This window comes from Excalfactoria chinensis, chromosome 10 (genome assembly GCF_039878825.1).
Source record: "Excalfactoria chinensis isolate bCotChi1 chromosome 10, bCotChi1.hap2, whole genome shotgun sequence".
Classification (NCBI taxonomy): Eukaryota; Metazoa; Chordata; class Aves; order Galliformes; family Phasianidae; genus Excalfactoria; species Excalfactoria chinensis.
In genome coordinates, this window is record NC_092834.1 from 5155359 (window position 1) to 5180549 (window position 25191).

At 42.7% G+C, this 25191-nt stretch overlaps 1 protein-coding gene across 1 annotated transcript in view; it reads right to left on the reverse strand.

Moving 5' to 3' along the window:
* MCTP2 (multiple C2 and transmembrane domain containing 2) overlaps positions 1 to 25191 on the reverse strand; it is a 104874-nt gene that overhangs the window by 71647 nt on the left and 8036 nt on the right. The window contains exons 2-9 of the mRNA XM_072345870.1: positions 21340 to 21440; positions 20013 to 20535; positions 16700 to 16759; positions 16054 to 16162; positions 8351 to 8493; positions 7509 to 7585; positions 6156 to 6267; positions 4132 to 4167 (exon numbers count right to left, since the gene is read on the reverse strand). Coding sequence (XP_072201971.1) covers positions 4132 to 4167; positions 6156 to 6267; positions 7509 to 7585; positions 8351 to 8493; positions 16054 to 16162; positions 16700 to 16759; positions 20013 to 20480 — 1005 coding nt within the window. The 5' untranslated portion in view covers positions 20481 to 20535; positions 21340 to 21440. The remainder of the gene's footprint in view (positions 1 to 4131; positions 4168 to 6155; positions 6268 to 7508; positions 7586 to 8350; positions 8494 to 16053; positions 16163 to 16699; positions 16760 to 20012; positions 20536 to 21339; positions 21441 to 25191) is intronic.

A 25191-nucleotide genomic window follows, 5' to 3' on the forward strand; every position in this document is an offset into this window, starting at 1 on the left:
TGACAAAGAAAATGAGCACACGAATATCCAAGAAAGCTGTACTGTAAAAGCAAACAAACCCAAAAACACGCAGAGGATTTAAAGTCTAAGCACTCGTGTTTATCGCAGATTTAGGGACTGCAAAACATCAGGCAAGCAGTAATACTCTATGAAGCCTTGTGGTGGAGCAGGACCCTGTCACATAAAGAACAGAGGTGGTTCTTTTCCATACGCTTAGAAAGGGCATCTTCCTGGAAAAGAGCACATCTCTGAACAGGAAAAACCATCAGTGCTGACAGCACCGTCCCCCAAATTTAGTTGCTGGTTTCAAAAATGAGTCAAGAGAAGCTTCTTGCACCAACTTTCAGTTTTTTGCTGCTTTCTAGTCTTGGTTTCAAGAAGAAAGCTGGACAAGAACAAGCAGGTGAGCCACACTGCCTTCACAGAGGCTAACACTAGAGATGAGCGAGAGTGAGCTTTGGAGGGCAAAGAAAGGACTCACTGACCCATAGCTTCACAAAACCCTTTGGGAGCTTGAATCTCCCTGCGAACACCATTGGATATAATGTCCCTCTGAAGGCACCCAGCAAATCCCCTCTGGTGCATCAGGAACGCTTTCAAATCTGTCTCTTTCCCTGACCCACACATACACGCCTCAAGTTCAAACTTGTTTTTGAAGCAATAAAGAGATGCAGAAAAATTGTCCATTTAAATGACACAGCGAGGTGGCCAAGTGTGAAGTGAGCCCATCTCTCACATCTTTCATTTAAAAGGATGAGACAGGACAACAGAAAGCCTGCTGCAATCCCTGTGAAGAGGTCAACGTAAAAACTGGGCCACATAATTTGCCATTTGAGAAAACAACAACACGCAAATAGAAGACTCTTTGGACCTCTCCTCATTAGGCAGGGAAACCATTTTGCAGAGGCAGTCTTCCCCCTTGGGATAGAGGAGAGGGCAGCGAGAAAGGCAAGTGAAGCGACATGAGATTGCCGCCACGATGCGTGACCCCGTGGCAGCCGAGTCCCCGAGCTCCGCACAACGCTCCGAGCACGTTGCTACCCACAGGGTATCGTGGGAGAAAGGCAAATAGAATGAGGCAGGCCAAAATGAAACCTAACAGCCCACACAGAAAAAGCAGAGCGAGGGATTTGCCCCCTGCAATGAGATGCCGTGAAGCGCTTGGGTCTGGTCAGCCTTTCAGACCAATTTATTCAATCAGCGTCGGCTATCAAGGTGGCAATTGCGTCGCTTTTGTTTCAGGACTGAACTGCTGCAGGTCAATCCACCCCAAGCAAACCTGCTTATTTGCTTCAGAGATGTTCAACACTTAAAGGTTACTCAGCTGTACAAATGCTGGAAACAGCACGTGGGGCTCTCGGGGCGAGACTCAAACCACCCGGGACAAACAAGGCTACTGAGCATCACCATGTTGGGCTTCAGCTGAGATGGTTACCAACTCCTTCTGCACCCCAGATAGCTCCAGAAAAATAGAAATAAAGCCATTAAAGTGGGGAGAGCTTGCCAGTACGCACACATATGAGCTCATACGTTAATGCTACTCAACAGAATCCCCTTCCCTTTGGAATGCCACTCTCCATGAGAAAGCAGAAAGCTGCACTCTTGGAGGCAGCTCCTGCAGAGGACAATGCAGTTCTCAGCTCCCATGAAAAATGAGGGCTCTGGATGTGCTGCTCATGTCTTGGGGTGCTGCCCAAATGTGCAACGATTCCCTCTAGCAGCAGTGAAGGATATATACTGTGCAGTCATCAGATAGCTAAATCATCCAAGTTTAACAGCTCTTGCAGCAAAATGATTTAAAAGACAATATTCAGTTGCTGAAATCCTTCCTGCGTAATATTTGTAACGACTGTGAAACTACTGTAACTAGACTGGATGAACTCGTACTGCTGCTGTTTCTATTGTTGTCTGAAATGCAGCTTTTTTTCTCTGAAAACAAAAAAACAAGGGAGTGTGGAGAACACACATGAAAAGTATGTAGTATCTGCGAGAGCCCAAGTGAGTCCCTTCACCTGTCTGACACCGGGTCGCATTGGGCATCAATACTGCCAACAGAGGTACTACACATTTGGGGTGAATATCAGAAGCCATTAAGAACCCCAGGGCTAATGTAACAACTCATTTAAAATACTCATGTTCCAAACCTGCCACGTGCACAAAATGGCCATAACAGAGTATAGCCTGATTTCCCTCATATAGGGAAAAGCGAAAGTTGCCCATCCTTGCAGTAAGTCATTTTCCTTGCATTTTTTAGAAAAAGAAAAGCTAAATATTACAATATAGGTCACCTCTTGTTCACTTTTAATGGAGTCAAGAAAACCAGTCCTTACTGAAAACTTTTATTTGCTTAAACCTGAAGAGATGGAATTCAGATCTGTCTCAGTTCAGCTGCTCAAATGGAAAGTATATGGCCTTTATTCCTGCAACAACCAACCAGAATCAGCTCAGGAGACAAAAAGGAGATGAGTTTGTGCATGTATTACAGAGCTCTTCCCATTTCCCCTGCCCCCCTTATTGCTATATCTTTATCTGGTCCAGCAACATTGTTTTCTACCCCATCATACTCTCCGGCCATTCTTCCATAACCTCTTGTGCCTTCCCTAGACACCTATATTCTACACGCACACCATTTTTCTTTCTTGCCTTTATGTTCTGCCACAAACTGCTAGTACTGCTTCCACAGCCCAGAGTTTCCTAACTAAAGATGGTTATTGATGTACAGTACTAGTGTTTTAGTGCAGTAGCAGAATCAATAAACTAGGAAATACTGCTTTGTCAGATTTTGCCACTGCATGCTGGGAAATATTTTTAGTGCCTTTGGATGGTCACAGAGCTTTTCTTTAGAGATCACGCTGGAGCATGAACTGTGTCTTCCCTTGGAAGAACTGAAGCTCTCCTACCCTCTAGTGACTGTAAATGAATAGAGCACAAGGTTGCAGCTTCCCCTCTTCCCTTTTAAACAACAGTTGCATCTCTCGTAACTTGGTCACACGCCTTAGCATCTCAGTTTTGTATAAAAAGATGCCACGGCATGAACCAGAGTCTTGAGAAGCGTCAGACCTGACAATATGGCTTATAGCTGAAGGTCTAAAAAAGCGTGTATATAGAAAAAAAAAGTTCAAAAAGCAATGAGATACAGCATACAGCAGAGAAAAAATAAATGACAGCAACCGAGACAGAAGTTTGGCTATTCTGCACAACAAAGAGCAGAGTTTAAAACCTGGCTCCCTTTCCTGGGACCTAAAGCCAGCCAGCGCCAAGAGACAACTGTGTGTGCTTGCATGAGAAAGAGGGGGATCGAGCTACACCAACTGAGTGAGGGCAGAGTAATTTCAAGGGCTTTAGTTAAAAACCGAAGTGCTGAGCTCAATTATTCCATCACTTTGTGTCGTACTGCATTCAGGGATGTCTGGCAGCCTTCTGCAAGCACAGCACTACAGGTCTGTGTTATCTCCCTGGATCCAGGGCTCCCCAAGCCACCAGCCAGCTCTAAGGGCTCTACTCCGTACCACTTCTGCTTACAGAAGTCTTTTTGCCAGCACAGTACCTGAGAGGATTGGCTCCTCTACATACCACGATGCAGTTATGATGAATAAAACAAGAGGGGGTTCGCTATTTAATTTATGTAGGCACAAACTTAATAGTTACTTAGGAAAGACACACCCCAAACAATCCAATTGGGAACTAGCAGACCTGTCTTCAACACCAGTACCTACTCATGGCCACATTCAGGTACTCCTAAGCAATTCAAATCCTCCACAGCTTTTTGCTGAAGTTCTTTTTGAATCACAGAATAGTTAAAGCTGAAAAGGACATTAAAGATCATGTAGTTCCAACTCCTTGATATAGGCAGGGCTGCCAGCCTCCAGATCAGGCTTCCTGGGATCCAGGATGAACTTGCTCTCATTTTCAGTTAGTTTTTACAGTACTTTGCCAAATGAGACCTTTCTCTCATTTGTTGATAGATGCTACTATAGGACATACTGTTAGAAAACAGAAGCAAAGGGAATGGCAACTACCACACTTAGGTTACACCTAGACTTCCAAAGCTACGATGCTTTTCACTTGGTTATAAAGGAGAGCACAAAAATTTGGGAATGGGCCATTTTGAAAAGAAAAAGTATGGATTACCTTGGACGAAGATCTCTTCTTCCTACTTGACCATCTCTATTCGGGAGTCCCCAGCATTGCACCAAGGAGAGGGGAGAGAGAAGGAGTAAAATGGGGAAAGTTATTCAGTAAAGTAATTCAAACATCAGCTTATAAAACTTACTGGAAACTCTCATTAACAAGGAGGGGCTTGGATCTATTACTGCATTAATTTACCTTCCTCCTTCAGGGCGCCATCAAAAACTCAAAATACCTGCATTGCACCAAAAATAAGAGGACATAAAAGAAAAAAGTCAGGAAAAATAATCTGAGGGACAGGGAGCCATTAGTAAGAAACATGGCTTATACTTTTGGTGCCATCTGGTTCAACAGTAAGCTAATTTAAAAAAAAAAAAGGGGAAAAAAAAAAAGAAAAGAATCATCTTGCTGTTAAGTGCTAATGTGGACAGAGCCATTTCACTATTCTGATTCCAGTGGAAATGGCTGAGCAATTTGCATTTGAAATACGAGGGCTTAAAACATCATCTTTAAAAAAAATTACAGTGTGCACCAACTCTTCTATCATCCGCACTCTGAATGTTAACTAAGCACCCTAGAGTACCAAAAGCCTTTACTTTAAACCAATGTATTTTCTGTCTCACTGGCTAAGTCCACTTTATTCCATGTCTTCCTAAAAATCCCGGAGGAATTCCAAAGGTTCTTCTGGCTACATTACTTTCTCCTAAAGATGCAATGTCTCTGCTTCACCCCTTCGTGTAATCCAGTGACACTTGCCAACAACACTGTCTCGTACAAGTTTGCAGGGGAATTCACATCTCAGATTGAAGCCATTGTCTTATACTATAGGCATATAAATACAGCAACAGCGCTTTGATGTCATTAAGTCATTAAATGATCACATTAGCAAAGTAGAAGTAAATGTACAATTATCATAAAATTAACACAGAGGGTTTCAGAACTTCCAAAAAAAGGCAACGCTTTGAAAAATGATGATTGAAGAGCAGGCAAGCCATGCCAAATTTTCCACATTTTGCTTTCAAACCCTTTGAAACACTTACATTTCTGTAAATAATCCCGTTTAGACAGTAATCTCCTACCTGTGATTTAGTGTGTTGCAAACAGTAACTTCCATACTGGACTATGCAGAAGACTGTAGGAAGATTTTTCCATTTATATTTCAGTCTCCTATTTAAAACTGGACTAGCTTGAAAACCAGAGCTAAGAAAACACCAAACTGTGTCTCTTCCTCACCCCTTGCAAAGCTGCTCAATAGACAGCAGCAACGTGAGTTCACCAGTAAGGCACGCTGTACCCAACACTGGTAGTAATCTTCTTAGTTTAAAACAACAACAAAACCAACATATGCACGACACTGAACTTAAAAACCATCATCAGCTTTGAGCTGTTTGTTTGCAGTATCTGCCCAGTTTTTTTTCCCGTCATTTTAGCACCAAAGCTGCACCATACTTCTGCATCAGGAGCCAAGTTCAAGTGAACTCGAGTAAAGAAACTCAGTAGCAAAAATCGGTGTTAATGAGAAATCTCTTCCTCTCAGCCAGAGTGCACTTCCTGCTGCACTGGTGCAGTTTCAGTCTTGATTTTAAATCCCTACTATTAGATGTATTTATTTTTTCTTTCCATCACTGGCTTGAGAGAAAAGAACTGTTGGGTTCTTTCTCAGTGTTAAAATCTAAGCTCTTTGATGGAAATCAGAAAACAGCGTGCTCTGGAATGGCAATTGCAAGAGTGGAAGATAACATGCACATGATACATGGAGAGCACTGACACAGTGCACTTCACAACTACAAGACAAAAGTATTTAGCTACAGATGTCTAAGCATCTTTTACTCAGTTAAATAAGGAGTTGCTGGCTTTTTTTTCCCCCCTAAAGCCATCGTCTATATCGATTTCTATATAGAGTTCTCTGAAGATGAAAATAAAGGTGGCATTTCAAAGTAAATCAGATTAGGTCAGGTCCTTTTTTCTTTTTTTTCTCCTCGCCTCAACACATTGCAGCTATAAATTTGATTTCCTAAGCCACTTACATTTCTCTTGAAGTCTCCTTGCTTGACTGCTAGACTCAAGTTTAATACAATCACTCCCATGTCATCTTCTAAACTGTTGGGATCTTCCAGTTTTAAAACCTGTTCAGTAGTTCTACAAGCAAAAGAAAAGAGGAAAAAAAAAAAAGAAAATGAAACAAGATGTGGATTTGTTGTCTTCAGTTAAACTCGAGTTCATTCCTAAAGGTCACTCAGCGCTGTGCAAATTTCAGCCTCTTCTGTGAATTCCCAATATTGAGTTTAAATATGAAAGCAGCAAGTCCGAAGGGTTCACTGATAGTCCCAAGAAAACATACAACCCTTTTAATAGGGCATCCTATCACGATGCTGTTATCTTATCTGCATTTCTTCAGATGTGGGTACAAGCTGAAATAAGTTACTGCTGCCTCTGTTTCTCAGGGAAAAAGAGCGACAGAGAAACTTATCCAAGTGAATTTTCTAACATTAATGCCTGAGACCTGACTCAGGATATGTATCCTACCTTATCCTCTGTGTGCATTTAATCTCTCTCTGTGACTCAGTTCACCCTCTGAAAACGGTAACGCTGGCATTTACTTGGTGGCGCTACCTGACAGATAAATTCATTAATGTTTCTGGAAACACAAATAACAGCCATGGGAGCTTTAACACACCCGCACACAGAGAACTCATTTTCTCAAAAAAAAATAAAATAAAATAAAATAAAATAAAGAAAAAAAGAAAGAAAAAAAGTCACACAGTGAGCGAGTATAAAAGAGAGAAATAAAACTTGAATTCCTGGCTTCCAGCTTCACATTCAGACCAAGCAGCAGTAGACAAAAGGCGAAGGGCTTTGCCTCTGCACTAAATCAGGGCCAGATGCGGCTGCAGCAGGGCTGGGTGGCTGCAGGGGGGAGGATGGAATTGGGGAGCTTGCCGGCAGCAAGGCAAACCACTCCCCAGCCAAATAACCCGCAGAAAAATGCACCCTGCTCTACAGGGGGCTCATAGGGCTCTCAGCTTTCCACCCCCTTTCTTCTGCCATAAATCCACCTCCATAAATTATTCTGGCGCAGCTAGAATAAATAATCCTTGCATACAGAAACTCGTTTCTTATTTCTAGATACAAAAAGAGCAGCTTCCTCAGTACAGGGCTCCATCCAGGTAGAACTGCAATCCAGTACATGATGCCAGACAAAACCACACCTATGAGGGATTTATCTGAAGCTGATTTCTCATTTTCGAAACACGTTCCTCACCCTTCAATCAGAAATAAAGTTTCCACGGATAGATAAATTCCAAGCGCTAGCACTTCATTATTTTATCACGTCTCTCAATTAAAGTGCAGTAACAACCTTAATTAAATAAACGTGTTACCTATTGAGTTCGAGTTCAGTGAGCGCTACAAACGCCGAACCCATGAAGTCAGAAGAGGTCAGGTCTCGATCGTACACCTGGCGGCAAAACAAAAATGAATATTCAGAATGTTCACATCACAAGGCAGTTTTATCCAGCTGATAGAAGAACGGATATTTTAAAGGCTTTTCAGATCAAAGCTTACACATAATTCAGGGATAATTTTCCATTTCCCTGCTTTAATTTGTATTTTTAGCTAAATATTTAAACTGCGTTTTGAAAGTATCGTCTTAATATTATGTAAACAAAGACGTGTGCTGCTACAGATTGTGCCTGTTCCTTTATGCTCTATGATGAAACGCTGCACAACATCAGGTAGCTCTCGCTACAGATGTTTTAGCAATTAGTGCTCACAACTGGTAGCCTGCAGTTCTGGTAACTGTAATGGTACTCGTAATGAGAAAAAGCTTTGCTACTTGTCACGGTTGCATCCCAGGCAATAACTCTGTTCAATCCAGCCAAATTGCGCTCTTAAAATGAGCGTATGAAACCACTGCTGATTTCACCGAGCTTGCACAAGTATGGTAAGGCACAGCAGAATTCAGCTCTGTAATCTTAAGTATATCCAGTCAAGGAATTTTGTTTCAACTTGAATTTGCAGTGAATGAAAGCAAAACATTCAAGTGAAACCTGGAAAAGACATACGTGCTTTTTAATTTGAAATGGCTGAAACCCTTAAACCGGATCGTGTTTTACATCATGCTGTTACGGTGAGTAAAACAATCACTATGTTCGTACAGCAGAAAACGACTGCTTAAAATGCTATTTATGTCGCTTACAAAATATTTAAAACCAAGCCTTACCTTTACCCAGAGTTTCTGATCGAGGGTCTGTACAGGCAGCACAACAGTCTCATCCCAAACTGGGTTTAGGTTCTTGTAGACTACCTTACTTTTGTACAGAGTTTTCCCATTCAGTTTGAACTTCACATAAGGGTCACTTGTACCTGTGATAATTATAAGGAAATAGATCAGCTCTGCCCCCATGTAAATCTTAAAATACAGCTTAATAAAACCATACCTAACAATAAACGGTAATGTCTTTCTTCTAATATGCATTACTACCTGTATGAAAACTAGTTTGCACAGGAAATCAGCTGAACGTAGCCAGAAAGTTCTGAGAGCAGACAGCAACATCTTCATAGTTTATTTGATCTCTTCCTTATTATTCTTATGGAGTGTTAATTATTCTTCAGTAACCTCGTTAATATTTTGAGTAAAGAGCAAACGAGGATGAAGAAATCTTTACAGGCCAATTAGGAACGCAGACAGTAAGAGAGAGAAAATGTGATCCTGAGACAACAAATATTCAGACCAAAACTAAAAGGCATTATAACTCTGGATAGGAGTGCCAAGGACACCGGTAAAACAATAGCTAAAACCCATCAGGATTTCATCACTGGTTTCATTTGCCCATTTGCTTAAATCCCAATTTGAAGTTCTACCGGAAAAAAAACACTGATGTTATTCATCAGCTCGGGATAGAATCACACCGAGAGCAGATTCCATAAAGAAAAGCAACAATACGCAGGTAACACGTTTTTTAATCCAAGCAGCACACCCTGCCATGGCAATCATGTCCCACATTTTTATGGAGCAGATGTCCATAGACAGACCATGAGGCTCGTGCTGCTCAGCAGCAACAGACAGACTTGCAGCTGTCAGAGGAAAAGAGAAAACTATATGATTGTTATTAAGCCAATGGTTTCTGCACTAGCACCTCTCACTATGCAGGATAACAAGCAGTAAATGCCAAGAAGAATGGAATGTCTGGGGATACGCAGAGTTATTTTTAAGAATTATAGAAAGTTTTCATTCTGCTTCTCCTTCAAAAGGGATGAAGCACAGAGCCCTGTCCCGTTCTGCACATAGCGGCTGTTTCGTTCACAGAAGGAAAATACTGATTGGATTTCAAATGCTACCCGTAACTGATTCTTTTCTTAAAGAGTAATTGCTGAAATCAAATTCTTTTTGTTGGGAAAAATATCACACACAAATACAAATTTCTTTCTCCTCTGAGAAGGGATAATAATAAGGGGCTGATCCAAAGGCCAGGGCAGTCAGAGGTCAACTTCTCATTGATTTTACCAAGTTAGGACTAGACCTTCCACTAGGATCCCTATCAAAACTATGAGCGAAGTTCCACATAAAGCAAACGGCTTAAAACCAGCATGCTTTACACAATGAATGGAAATACTAAGATAAAACATAGCCCCGCTATGTGGGTAGTGGCCCTCAAAGGATTTATAGGCTGAGAAACGACATCATTGAGCTCTGGGCTGTCGGTTTCTCCCAGCTCCAAAGATCCCAACTCTGTTCTGCTTTAAAAGGAAAAGAAAGGATGGGTAGGAAGAAACTCCACGCTCAAAAACAATAACAGTAATAACGATGTCCAGAACCTATCCTGCACACAAAATAGTAACCAGCTTAGATAAGGAAAGCGGCTGATGAAATTAAAGCATGAAGAGGATTGAAGGAGGTCTATGGCTGTAACTCAACTGGTTTTGGCACAGAAAACCCATGAGAGAGGGCAAAGCCTAAAAAGAGAAAAAGAGGAGCCGGAGAAAGCAAACAGCCAGCAAGTTCAATATCTGCCAGCACGAAACTCCAAGCCCTTTCTCTGAGGATGGGAAGCAAGAGGACCATATCTAAGTAAGCATCCTAATTGCATTATTGCTCTGAAAGCTTTCCAGATCATTAATAAAGGGAAATAAAAAGAGGGGGAAGGGGCTGCCTGGTGCTGTTCGTGTGAATTAGGCTTTAGTAATCTTTCTTTTTATAAACACGTATGTAAGAGGAAAAAAAATATATACAAATATATATATATATATTAAAAAAAACAGCGGGGGGAAAGCTATAATAAAAAAGAGGCCTTTAATTAAATAAGATTGCCACACTGGGATCAGGCCTTCATGCTTGTCAGCTTACTCTCAAAATAAACATCTCAAACCCGGGCCTCAGTGGTGTCACTTACTCCGGCAAGGCACACTGGGTAATCCCTCGCTATCTTGACAGCTACATAATGTTCAAACTGTTTCACGGGTGAATGGCGGCACTTGCGCAAAAGAAAATATTAATGCCTGGAATTAATAGAGAAAGGGATGATGGCTAACAAAAGCCAAACAAGGGAAAGGTGTCAAGTTAGTGCGGTGTTAATTGTTAGGGAAAATAATTGTGAGCGGGTGTGGGTTTCGGCAGCGCTTGGCTGTCAGGCTGTCAGAGGGGTAACATCTCAACTAGGCAGGCAGGGGAGTGGGGCCAGCAGTGCAGGAGAGCAGCTCCAACATCCTACAAATGACAGAATGGCACCTCTGTGCCAGCAGGCAGATGGACCTCAACCTCCGAGGTGGCAGCTGGATATGAACTGGGGCTCGGTGGCATTTCCTTGGGCTGATCGAGTTAGGCTACAAGGCTGGATGGAGGGGGTAAGGCACTGTGGCTCCTCTTGAGGCTGTCAAGGTTTCCCTTGCATTGTGTCAGCAAAGCCGCTGTGTCTCCCTGGGTCACTGCACTTATTTCTGGTGGTCTTTAAAATGCCCCAGATTGCTTTCAGGTGGTCAGCACAGGCTAAGAGGAGACACGGAATGAGAAGCAGGGCCAGTGGGGCAGCCACACCTGATGGGATGAATAGCACAGGCTGCCAATTATTAACTGCAGCAGAGTTCAAGGTTTGAAGCCTTCTGGATTCAAGACCAGACAGATATTTGCATCTATTCAGTGTTATTAATTAGGGGCAATCTACAGTCTAGCCAAACTTTTCAAATCAGTGAATGGTGATTTATGATATGAACTGATGTCAAAGGAAGTTGTTTTAGCTTTCTATTAGACACAACAGGTGCTCGAGAATACTCTGAAGAAGCCAGGCCAGTAAAAAAAGCTTCTGAGAAGTGATCTCTCAGCAAAGACAACCGAGACAGTTAATAGCAAAAAAAGAAAGGATGACTTCCATACAACAAACAGCCAATCATTCTACCAGCTAGACCTGGTTTTGCACAAGAACGTACCAAAAGTGATGCTCACCTCCATTCTTTTGCTTCTCTAAGCTCCCACAACCGCTACAAAGCCACAAGTCCAGGCACAGCGAACCACAGCTAAAACCTGAGCAAACTCAGAGAGCCAAAGTGGCTGAGACACAGCAACAAGACAGGGTTCAGCAGCACAAGAAACTGTTAATGGCGTTTTTAAATGGATACTGCTGCCCTCTAGCAGCCAGCAAGGGATGTGCCACATCAGCCACATAACAGTATACACACTCGATTCATATTTAGAAGTAAAAAGAACTCCAGATCCCATACGATTTCAAAGCATGCTCCATTTTACAGGAGTAAACTTACTGAAAATGCAGCATATGAAACAAGTTTTGTTGCATACATAGAAAAATTACCACTTAGTTGCATTAGAATCCCAAAAGCTCACAGCAAGAACAGCGTGAAACACAACTCAGACCGTTTCAAGGTTTGGTTAAAATCCTACATTTGAATCTTGAGAAGGAAATGAAGGATTTCTTTTATATGCATATAAAGAATAGATTCCTTATAATCCTCCTAGAAATAGAATTATTGGAGTTATTTACAACAAGCAGTAAAAGACATTTTATAATGGAACACGCTTTTCAAATGGAAAACCAACGTCCTTGTGGTGAAACAGCCGAGATCAAGGCTTAAAGGGGAAATCAGGAAGGATGAGAAGGATGCATGCGGATCTGTACCTATAGGAAAACAATCCCTACAGAAACTGGGTTCAGCACAGCAGCAACCACTGCAGCACGAGCTGCTGTATGCAGAGCCGTGAGGAATCCAGAGAACATCACAAATGAGTACTGAAGCCATTCAAATCCGCAGTGTTTGTAAATTAGTCATGATTAAGCCTTTCATAAAGAAGTGTGAAAAGTTGCCTAATACATCTGAATAATTAATAAATCCGAAGAGCTAATGATCTAATTGCGGATACCCTGAAAACAGAGAGAATTTAAATTAATCAGTGTGTTTGCAGGGAGTGATTCAGCCTAATTGCTCTGAGCATTTGCTTACCAAACAATGGATTTATTCCGTGCAAGCCGACAAACCCCCAAGTCTTACGCAAAGCCATCCTCGCCTCCAGCACTGCTACCATAATAGAGCTGGGCAGGAGACAGCCCAGAGCTATGGCAGGTGTACCGCAGGAGTATCGGTGCTTAAAGAGGGAAGTGTGTGCCATCCTGTCCCCCTTTTCTCTCCATATTCTTTCTTACAGCTACTTTAGGTACTGAGAGGCCTCTCTCAGGTCTCCCCAGAGCCTTCTCTCCTCTAGGCTGCACAGCCCCAGCTCTCAGCCCATCCTCGTAGGGGACATGTCCCATCCCTTGGGTCATTTTTGTGGCCCTCCTCTGGATGCACTCCAACAGGTCCATGCCCCTCCTGTATTGAAGACTCCACATGAGGTCTCATAGCAGAGCAGAGGATGCAGGACCACCTCCATTGCCCTGCTGGCCACATTGCTTTGGATGAAGCCTAGGATACATTTGGCTTTCTTAATATGTTATCAAAGCCAAATAAGATATCCAGTACTTTTCACTCCTATGGAACTAGCATTGTTTCTCAGATATGCACGTTTCAATAATAAAATGCATTCTGCTTTGTTACCATTTACAGCATTCAAACTACACAAGTCACAAACTTCTCACCCTCACCATCGTGTTATTGGGTTATTAGTAACAAGAACCCTATACAAAGTGCACAAAAAAGCAAAATGCTGGTAACGGGTTGGTACCCACACACATTCACAGTGTTTGGTTCATTAGCTGCAATCATAAATATGGGAGCACCCACACACATCTGCCATAAGGCACAATGTATACATAGGGGATGTGACTTCCACTTGCCAAGCACGCCCCGTCTCCATAGGCAGTCTCTAATGTATGGCCATGGTGGCCTGTATCCCAAGAAGCATCATGGAGAAGCAAATAAACCAGAAACATGTCCCTAAAAGAGCAGCATGCAGCAAGTGGGAGCTCAGAAGAGTATCTGCAAGGTTTAGGAAAAGCAAAGCCACATGCCAATCTTAAAGCAGAACCATTCCTCACCTTTACACAGCCAAGTGCAATTACTTCCTTCAGTACAAGCTTATAATGAAGTCAACTCAGGGAAAGACATGAATTTGCTAAGAAGAACCAGGACTATCCAGCAACAGCTGTTTCCAATGGCAGACTGATATTTTCTCTGCCAAATGCCTTATATTAATACATACATACACACAATATTAAAGTGCACAATGCAACTGAAGCTGCCGCTTCCTCCCCCTGCCCTGAGGATGGCACAGGCTGCAGACAAGGCAGCAAACAGGCAGCAGAGGGCAGCAGGGACACATGGAGAGGCTTCTGCTCCTCCTGCAAGCCCCTGAGCCTCAGCAGGAGCCGTTCAGGGGGATGCCAGGGAGTTAATATTGAGGGAAAAAGTGCAGGTGTGAGAACGTGAGAACAGGGTAGGGCACCACACGAGTGCAATTTGCTTTGAGCAAACACAAAGCTTTCCCCAACTGTACACCAATGTCCGAGTCTTCCCCAACCCCCCCCCCATCCCCCAAAGCATTTGCTGTTATTGCAATGACTAAAAACAAAAACGTAGGAAATTTAACAAAACTGATCTAAGTCGAAGATGATGGCAATACACTCTTCATTCAGGCTCTATAGTTTATATGACAACTTTCTGTCCTTTCGTTTCCATCTCTGATCACTTACCACCACTGTAAGACCACTGTGAGTGAGTAATCACTGCTGAACTCCTATTCGTGGAGCCTGACATCCCTGCTACCCTACCTGAGCATTTTTGCAGTTGTTCACACAGTGTTGACCAAAGGATGTTCATACCCCCACTGCCCACGCTAAAACACATGACCAACAACACAGCACTGACCCACTGCAGAGTTCCAGAGAACCCTGCTGCACATTTAAAACATGTGGTGAAGAGGGTTCGAAACCATCACACAGCTGCGTCAGACAGCTTTGCTTGGTTAGCTCTGGGGGTTTCCTGTTCCCAAAACATGAATGAGCACGATTTGGCCTCCAACCCCGGCTCTGCAGCCAGTTTGAAGGATGCACTGGCTGCAGGCAGCATGTTCCTACAGTCAAACTATTGGAGGGGGATATTACAACCCAGCTCAGCGGCCATATCCGGAGTCACAGCGAGGGAGAGAGAAGGGAAGTTGCATTTTCTCCCAGCCCACAAGTTTTCTGAGGTTTCCCCCTGTTGGCTTTGCTCATCTCTCCAACAACTTCCCATTTATAAAAGCACACAGCAAAACCACAGCAGCTGGAGCTCAGACCTAAATACCTCACAAAAATCCTGAGTAACCGGTAGGACAGCACAGATCTATGGAGCTGAGCATCGGGCATCACCAGCATGTTTACCTGAAGAGGCCACCAACACAACTGTGCCTGAAGAACAATTATTAAGTCACTATTTCTGCCCCCCATCCCAATGTCCACTTAAAGGAAATAAAAAAGGAGGAATTTTACTGAATTATTTACCATCTCACAGTCTTCTAAATGAACAGTTCATCTGCCACAGACAGTGACAGACCCCAATTGATTTTTCCCCTTTCACCGTTGTACAAAGCTTAGTTAAAGCATCTGCACTCTTATGCAGGAAACCACAGTCAAGAGCAAACTGTGTTCTGTCCTTGTATAGAAGTCCTCCTCTACTGGAATTGCTCATTTATAGTATCTTTTCTGTAGAAACAGCTGGATGTGTCCTGGCTTGTGCGGCTTGCTAGTAAAACTGATGAACTGCTATGCCGTCGGGAAGTACATGCTTCTGTCTGAAGACTGATGATCTTAATCTAAGTATTCATTCGCTCCTTCCAAAAGCTGGAAGCTAGGAGGCAAATGTAGCACACGCTTGGCCAAGAGTTACTGTTTGGTGAAGACATGGGAAAAGTCAACTGAGATAACAGAAGATGGAAATCCCAAAAGCATGCACCCATATGAAGGTTAACTAACCCATACAGATTCTCCCAGATGCAAACCTTTGTAAGTCTATGGCTACTTTAAGCTTATTTCCTTTAAACCTGTACGAATAACCCTATTCCTTCAGCTCAAATTGTAGCTGAGATTAGATGGGGGGTAGATTTGGCTTACACCCCCCTAACTCTCACAGTTTCCCTTTCACTACAGTCTTCACAGATAACCCAAAAAGCACTCGGTACTTCATCTACCACATCCCAAAACTGTTATTTCTTTAAGCTAGGGTAGAATTTCCCAAGATTAATGACCACAGATGCTGAGAACAAGGGAGGGGTTTTGCAGCTGCACAATCAGGCAGGAGGAGCAGCAAACACAGGGCAGCTCCCTCCCCTGTGTGTATAAGGCGGACAAACCCAGGTGTTGAGCTCTCTGATCTGGACGCAAGTCAACGGCTTGTTGCATTAGAGATAAGAAAAGAAGCTGACGGGGCAAAGCGCAGCCAAACTCAAGTCAGGGAAAGCAGAGTGGTGCAACTCATAAAAGGAAGCAGCTGAGAGGTGCAGCTCACCGCAGCGATCTCTGATAACCAGGTTCCGGCCTTCTTTCAGGTGGATGGTCAGCAGGTAAGCAAAGGGGCTGGGCAGATGGCTCAAACAATCACTTCCTTCCTCTGCACCCTAAAATGAACAGAGAAATCAATCCCTGCTGCACATCTCACCAGGCAGACATGAACAGAGCAGGTGTTCTCACAAACCTTTCACTCTGGAAGCCTTTGCTTGTCAGAAGGGGGAATAAATATGTTTCTCTGAGACTTTATTACATAAATAGCCAAGTATCATTGTCGGATAAACTCACAAAGCCAAGAGTAACACAAGGAGGATTACACCCTAAAACGGGTTGTAACAGTAAACAACATAAATGCATGAACAGGATTTCCAAATCCTAGCAACTTCATGCAATATTTGTTTTCACTGTGCATTCACCATCATGTAATGAACTCGCGGGGATGTACGCACTTCATAAAGCTACCGAGCAGACCACGTTTTTTTATACAGTTCTAGAAGATAGAAAAGCAGCAGCAGCGGGCAATGCTACTTATGAGGTTTTGCCATAGCAAACTCAGTAATTCCTGTTCAGAATTGCCGCCAGTGTTACATCCCAAGCCTACAAATATTTGCTTCCACCAAACAGTCTGATCAGGTTCAAGGACTTACCATCCCATCATCAAACATTTGAGAAGATACTGATGAATCCAAAGCCAGTCCTCCACATTCCTATAAAAAATAAGTACAAAGAATTAGACAACAGTAGCATAAGGATCAAGAAAATTTTCCTAATACCCCTCAAGTCATAACGTTAGTGAAGGAAACACTCAGAACCATTTACATTATTTGTTAAAACCTATTTATAGTTGAGATGGGATATTTTTTTCACTTGTTTTACAGTGACTGCACACTTAATGTGATCTTCGGTGCGATCTAAAGATTAAGTGCCTTTTGGCTTATATTCAGTAACTCAGCTATGCACGTATACAATGTGTGTAACTCCAAGGGATGGAAAGACCATGAAAATAATAATAGTAATAACAATAAATGATCGAAGGGAAAGAGGGGAAAATAAATGCTGGCCGTGTACATCCCCACATTCTATAGAAACTGGAAGGCTCAAATGATTGTTATTAGAACACATTAGAGGAAGTCAAACATTTCCTCTTAAAACTGACTCACGCAAAAACTTGAAGGTATGGTGTCTAGACTGCCTGGACACACAAAGGGTTCGCTCCATGGTAAGGACACCACTCATGCTATTTTGACTACCAGGATAGTCTAATGTCATCACTTACATTGAGGAGGACCAACATGCATGGGGAACTCTTTGGCTTAATGCAGAGCAGTCTCAGCCTATTCAAATGCAGGGATTTACTCTAAGAACAACCACTTCGCTCTACAGAAATGCACACAAAGTGGAATTTGATCCCCATGTGAAAATGTTATTGCGTGCAGTGTGGTAACATCCACATCTCTCCGATGAGAGCTGCATTGTGTTGAGCAGTATACAAAGAAAAACAGAACCAGTTTCTGCATCACACGTAAAACCAAGATATACTGACATGCTAAAATAAATACAAGCTTCCACATAATTATTCTTCTCCCGTCCCCGAATACACATATTTCGTATCAGGAAGCACAATACTTCTGTGCTGCAAGTAAAATTTTACTCACATGACAGACGAAATTTAACATTATGGTTCCCATAGTAATCATAACTTGGCCACCTTGCAAAAACACATTAGAAGTAGAAAAATTATCACCATAAAGAGCAGCAGAAGAGTTTCCTTGCACAACAGAGCTGAGTTACAGCTGCTAGGGGAACCCTAACTTGGAATATCCTGACTAGTATGCATAAAATCTCACTTGTGCGCATTAAACCAAGTACTTCTATGGTAATCTTTGGCTTCACAGGAATCCCCTACAGGCACCATCATTGGCAATGATAATACTTTCACTTCACAGCTTGTTTTGCATTGCATTAACACAGAATCGAAAATATATTTTTCATTTTATCTTCATATAGTGTGAAGTGCTATTATTCTAGGTAGCTGATTGCAATAACATCACTGAATACAGATCAAAGTTCAGCTGAAAACATATTCCTGAAATCTTGATTTTCATTAACCACAGAGATAACTCTGAGCTTAAATATGAGCAAATGAGGCTTCACTCACAAAGTGGGTCATAGTCTCAAATGCGTCTGTGTACGAAAGTAAAACAAGAGCACGTGCATGAATACACATATATAAATCCAACTTTCCTCCTGATTGGGTTCACAATCTTTACCATCTCTCGTTTGGTGTGGAAGAACAATTCAGAACAAGTTTATCAAGTGCATCAGCAACCAGATGGGGTTGGGTTTGCTATTGACACACAGCAAGTGTTAGAAGATGAAGAAATGGTGTTAGTGCACTGCAGCAGTGATGCACAACCACAGGCAGAAAGTGTCTTTAGAAGTGCCGTTACCTCATCTGCAACATGAGCAGATGAGGTAGGGGTAAAAGGCAAGGTCGGTAACTCCTTCACCCTTCTAATTTGCCTAACTTGCTGCAACGGGGGATTAAGTAAGTAAATCTCTCAGCAAATTAATATGTAGTACGTGCAGGAGAACCTTTATTGAAGACGGAACACTCCGTGCACTGACAGCTCTGTGATGAGCATTTAGAAGACTGACAACCACAACCCCACACTGTGCTTGTGCGTGAGGCTCAGGAAGTATCTCATGCTATTGGGTGACCAAAGGAAACCAGCAAATGAGTAGGTGGCATGTGACAAGCAACTCAGGGGGAAAAAAAGCCCAACCTACATCTTTGCTTTTTTTAGTTTATTTTGTTCCAGGGATCTGCCTTCCTTTTAATTTACACCTCGCTAATCAGCAAACGCTGCTCACAAAAGAATGAGTTGATTGTTGTGCTCTCTACAGCAACCTCAACTAGTAGGCATGCAACATGCTGTTTCAACCTAGGGCGCATAGAGCACAGATTTAGTGCCTGTTCAGTCATGCAGAAGAGCTAAAGACAAAAAGATTTACTTTGATATTCCTTATCTGTTTCACTTGCTTCATTCTGCCACTTGTTACTTAGAAATAATCTCTGCATTTAAAAGTTGCTACTGGAGGCAGATAACAGGAAGGAAGGTAGTGCATTCACACAGAGCAATGGTTTGGTATGAAATTATATATTAAAATGTTTATATGCACAAACACACACATACATTGTGAATGATTTAAATGCTACAGAGAATAAGACAGACTGCTCTGCACCTGGAGGGAAATCATCTTGAAGTTAACCTATTCCATCAGTACCATCAACAACATGGAAACAAAGTCCTAAAATGACACCGTGTCCAGAGTCTCCAGTCAGCTGTATATGCTGATTAATCTCAGATGCTTCTATGTGAGATGTGGTACAGCAAAGAACTGCAGAATATCCCAAGTTAGAAAGGACCCATAGCGGCCACCGAGTCCAACTCATAGAAATGAAGTTATAAACTATTTGAGCTACTTTTAATGCAGACAACAGCAAGCCAACAAGTCTGAAATTCAGCAACTAGAAGCGATAGTCAGCGGCTACTTGTGGGATATGTTGCATCACAGCAGGCATGGAAACATGCCCATTTCCACAAGACAAACTAAGCAAATTTTGGCGAAAACATTTCAGACAACCATCATGCACCTGCAGATTCCCCACTGCAGGTCTGGCAGGATTTACTGTTTCAGGACAATTTAGACGTGGATCCCCCAGTTCCTGCAGCACTGTCACAAGAGCACTGACCACAAAGGTGTAGAGAAAAAAAAGATGCTATTTTCTTACTGCTCCAGACTGACAGAATGGATGTCTGAATATCGTGGTTGGTTTATGTTCACTATTTATTTCCTTACACGTTCCTGGCACAAGGCGCCCTTCTCCATCCCTTAAAACACACTCAAATAAGCCCCACGTTGGCAGCTCAGACTAGCTAATTCCAAGCCCCTTACCTCCATCATCTCATTTGTCAGCTCAGTGCTCAGGTGGGCTCTCTGCAGCAGCTCCAAGAGGTCATCGCTGGACGGTCGCTTCCCCTCAGACACAGGGCTGTCTGCCATGCGTGCATCCAAGCGGGCCACAGCTGGCTCTGTGCGCACAGGCTGCAGCCATGGCCAGTCCTCTCCCTCTGGTCTCATTGATGAGTTTCTTCTTTTCAAAGACACCGTCGGCCTGGGGGCACCACTGGGGCAGCCACTGGACAGCACCTGAGTGCTTGAATATGTTGTCTCTTCTTCCGTGAGAGTCTCCACCTCCAGCATGTCAGGCACTGACACGCTGAGGCGCCGGTCCAGGGAGCGGACCTTGCTCACCAGCACCTTGCTCGACCTCTTCTTTGTCTTCCTCACACTTAGGTTTTGCAGGAACGGCCTCGTTCTCTGCTTCAGGGATCCCCAGACAGATGATTTCTCCAAGTCCATGGCTGCACACCGGAACCTCAGCAATGCCTCTGGTACGAAGCAGCATCAGCGATTCCTGGGGTGATTAAAAAGAACGTAGGAAGAAGGCAAGTCAATTATGTGAATGAACAGCAGTTGAAGATTATGATTCACGTTGCATCACCTTCAAACTTTCAGTCATTTTTCCAAACAGTAAAAAGAAAGCATGACAGAAAGCATTACTAAGTGCTTCCTGATGAAATCTGGTAGGTAGGTTTAATTGTTTAGGGAGAAAACAAAAAAAAAAAAGTAATTGATCCTACACTAAAATGCAAAGTCTGTCCTCTGTTTTATGGCTGCTACAAGGAGACACTGTTTCATTTCTTCTGCCAAGTGCCAACTGGCAAAAATTGGTGATTTATCCCATTTCAAATTGTTTCCGTACAAAACGTACTGATGGGAGTTAAATCACAATAATGCTAGCACACAAAAAAGGTGGCAAAGCTGGCACTGCACTTTCTGATGATGACTTTCTGGGCTATGCACAATTTCTTTGCTACTTCTTAAGCTGTGAGGGTTCTTACATGACTTACAGGTGAACCAGTGCAACACAAAATACCAACTCCATAAACTAGGGGACTGAGGCAGAAGAGTGTCCTGATATATAACAGATAACATCAGAAAGTCCAAGTAAGAACTAGAAATATTCCCTTTTGTTAATGCGTTCTCAATGGAGGTCACCCCTGCAGAAGTAATATTCATAAAGAAGGCAGCTGAGAGAAAACGAGGACAGAAACAAACAGAAGGAATTAAAGATTTTGAAAAGCTGCTGGTGGACTCTCATCTCTCATCTATACCTGCAACAGGGAGGGGTGACAAGATTCAAACCAAAACCACTCACTGAATATGCATTGTAACACAAGGGTCAAATGGATGCCTCTGCGCACTGGAATATCCTCACAGACAGGGTCTTTGGTGGCTGACAGCTGAACAACCATCCTTCTGAAAAGCAGAAAGTCAAATCATCACCCAAAGTCATTAAGAAAACAGCTAATGAAACCTTCAAGATTAGCTCTTTTACAGTCTCTGACGACACATGCAACACAGCTTACTTCACATACCTGCATCAATAGCAATGTATACCCATTAAGTTCATGACTGCTGCTCCCAAAACCCACAGTGCATTTAAATACATGCAGCTGAACAAATTGCAGGGTTTACCAAAATTAACTTAATCTACTGCTATCCCGATCACTAAGGAAAACATCAGAATGATCAGAGAGTAGAATATAAATGTGCATAAACCTAGACAGAGGAATCGCTGTCTGCTCTCTAAGACATCTACTGTTACATTAATTTGAAGGTTGCGTTATTAACTTATTTAAATAATGTTATGACTATCCTCACCATACTTGCAATGTTTGGACATCTACAAAACATTCTTTCCCTGCATTACTACGCAACTAAAACTATCATATCATTGTAGAATCACACAAACCCTCCTGCCTCCAATCTGTGTTGCTACACTGATGCTCCCATCTACACTGCTTGCTACAGAATAGCTATAATCAATACAAAAATTAATACACTGTTACAGCATTACGTGCATTCAACTCATCAGTATCAGGTTTTGTCCATACAGGGGTGTTTGCTAATATATACATCACCTAACACAGTATTTTCATCTCTAGCTCCCGCAGTCAGGCCAAGTATCAAAGTGCACATGGACAAACTGGAATGATTTTTTCCTCACAGCATCCCTGAGGAGCAAAACCAATGCTGAAGCACCCAGAGCCCCACGCAAGTTCACTGGAGACGTGGCTCAGTTTGCTCACCCTGGCTGACAGCTTTCTCTTTCTTGCCTCTTTAGATAAATTCATAATGCAGTTAACAGGCCTTCTTGATAGCATTTTTATCACATAAGAGGAATCATTAGGCCAAACGTTTGCACAAAACATTATGAAACACCACTGTTGGGACTCATTTAAACAACTCCTTTCATGCCAGCACTCCCTGTGTTGTTTGTCTACACGCACAAAACCTGCCAAAGTGAATTCAGTGTAAATAAAGGCAGGACCCGGCTCGCAACACTGACCTCCCAAGGCTCTTGCTGCTTCCCATTCCTTTCCTGTTATTCTCCACCCTTCTCAATTTGACGACCCACTGCTATGGTTTTTTCTCTGTTTGCTCAGAGATTCTGTTCCTTAGCAGCTCCTGTTCCATTCTTCTAGGTATTTTTTTCCATGCTACAGAAGTCTGCTCAGCAAGGCTGGCACACAGGGACCACACAGTATATATGAGACCCACTTGCACTCAACCCACCACGTGCAAATTCTTCCCCAGGGCAGACAACCACAGTGGAAGAAAAAAAAAAACAATTAGAGAAAAAGCACAAAAAGCTTTTGGTGGTTGTTGTTGTTGCTTTTTCCCAGCACAGCAGCAAAGATGCTCCAACAGCTGCCACCAAGCAGTGCTGGCAGTATTTGCTGTGTAAGGAAAGCACAGGGATGCCTGAAGTGAGGCCAGAGAAGCTGTTTAGCCCAGCCCTGCACCGCCAAGAGGTTTGGCCATATTCCACTCCTGAATCCACACACCCACACTCCTGCTGCAGCTGGCACTTTCATTTTACAAATGTTGTCATGACAAGCAAATGAATCCAAACGACTGCTCTAAAGCACAACTGCAAAAATTATTTTGCAGCAGCAAGTGTCCTGGTTTTAGTCAAACAAAAAAAAGAAGGCCCAAATGCAGTCTGAAGTGCAAATGCAGCCTGACATCTGCCAGATGCAGACTGGCACCTCTTTCACTTCCTCATTTCTTGCAGGGGAGGAAAAGAAAAAACAAACCCACACACAAAACCACCCCCGTGAGCAGAAATTCGTTCCCCAAAGAGAACGGTGCAAAGTGAGGGATGGGGATCACCACACAACCCAACTTTGGTACTGGAGACAGAGCCACACGTTGGCTTTAAGACTGTTGCTTCTGGTGAACGTTGGATTGCACTGCTAATAAATCCAGTCCATTCTCTCTTCCTCCATCAATTTCCCTCTACTTTCCTATCTCACACTGAGCAGCATCAATAAAAACACTTTATAGAGAAAAATTGCCCATTTCTTGTTAAAGCACATTCCCCCCCCATGTCAACATGTTGCTCACTCACATACTCCTTATCTGCCACAGATAAGCCTTTCCTTTTCCTTCCACTGTCTCAGAAGCTCAGTGCCAAGCTTATCTCCAAATATCCCCTAAGCACCCACGGGGAGAGGTGTACTTTGCCAAATAGTAGCTCTAAGTACAGCCTCTATTCCTTGCTTGCATCAACCATTGTACCAAAAAGCTGCAAACAATGATCATTCAGGGAGAAACATTTCCTGTTATCAATGTTAACTGGGTTGTTTTTAATTGAATGGCTCCTTGCTCTTATGCAAGAAGAAGTATATAAGAATAATAATAATAAAAAAATCATTTTAGCCTATCTTCTTCAGCATATACTGTAATGCGCTGCTAAATCTCAGAGGCTCAGAGCAATCCATGTATTTTAATCCCTTCCTTCGGATAGACCACTTGGGCCTGCACCTGTCATTTTTATTACATCTTGTTCTTTTGCTTCATCTCCTCCTCTTTTGGGGGCAATGGAGACTAGGAAAAAAACAACAAAACTAATGATACAACAACTGGTAACAGCACATCATCTGACTGATGGAACGAGCCATTCTAGCTGTTTATCTTCCCTTAAGTACCTTCTGATCACAGCCCTTTGGTTTACTTTTTCCTTTGTTTAAACGTGTTTTGCTCCTTCCTACTGTAGCACACGCTACTTACTCCCTTAACAGTCAGAATATTCAGAGGTAAAGCATTCCTTAGATGCTCTAACAGGCAGCTCCAAGAGAGATTTCAAAAGTCATTGAAAGCATAGAGGAATCATCCTGTAATTCAGTTTCACTTACAGCCCTGTCAGGAAGCCAGAACAAAACCAAACTGATCTACATACTGGAAATCACAATAATCACAATATGTTCCTGCTCTTCTCCTTAAGTAACCGCACTCTGCACATCCAAAGTACACAGTGCTCATTGAAACACCCTTGAAACACTCCCTGCCAAAGCACTTCGGATGAACCCTCAAAGCCAGCAGATAGATCTGAGTACAACAAAGACAACCAAGAGCAGAATCACTTCAGAAAAAGCAACCCATGCTTCCTTCTTTGCAGTGGCTCCTTTTGGTTGCTTCTTTGGAAATGCAATGTTTAACCATAAGCATCGACTGCCATAGAGATAAGAAAATATTTATCCGTACATACTAAACGAAGCCACAAAACATCTGCACATCCAAGTAAAGCCAGAGCTTTGTTCACAACTACCGGTATCTCCTGGGACATTCCAAACTCAGCACCAGTTACACCCATACTTAAAGTAATTGAAATAGAACTGCATACTTCACCGCGGACAAGATATCTCTTTGGTTATCAAGACCTTCAAGCATCAGGCTTCTTTTGCAGAGAAAAAACAAGTCCAAAACAGAAATCTGATCTAGGTGGGCTTGAGGCCATCCCCTTGGGGGTGATCACACAAGCTAGCAAGGGCCACTGAATTAAACGCGTACATGACAATATACAACAAGTGAGACAGATCTTTCTTCCTGCCTGCATGCCCTGCAGCACAGGGTAAATACCTGAGCTTAAATCTGTGACAGCATCAGAAGTCTAACCTCAGTCTGATTCTGCACGGGCTAATTACCCTGGGGAAATCAGTGT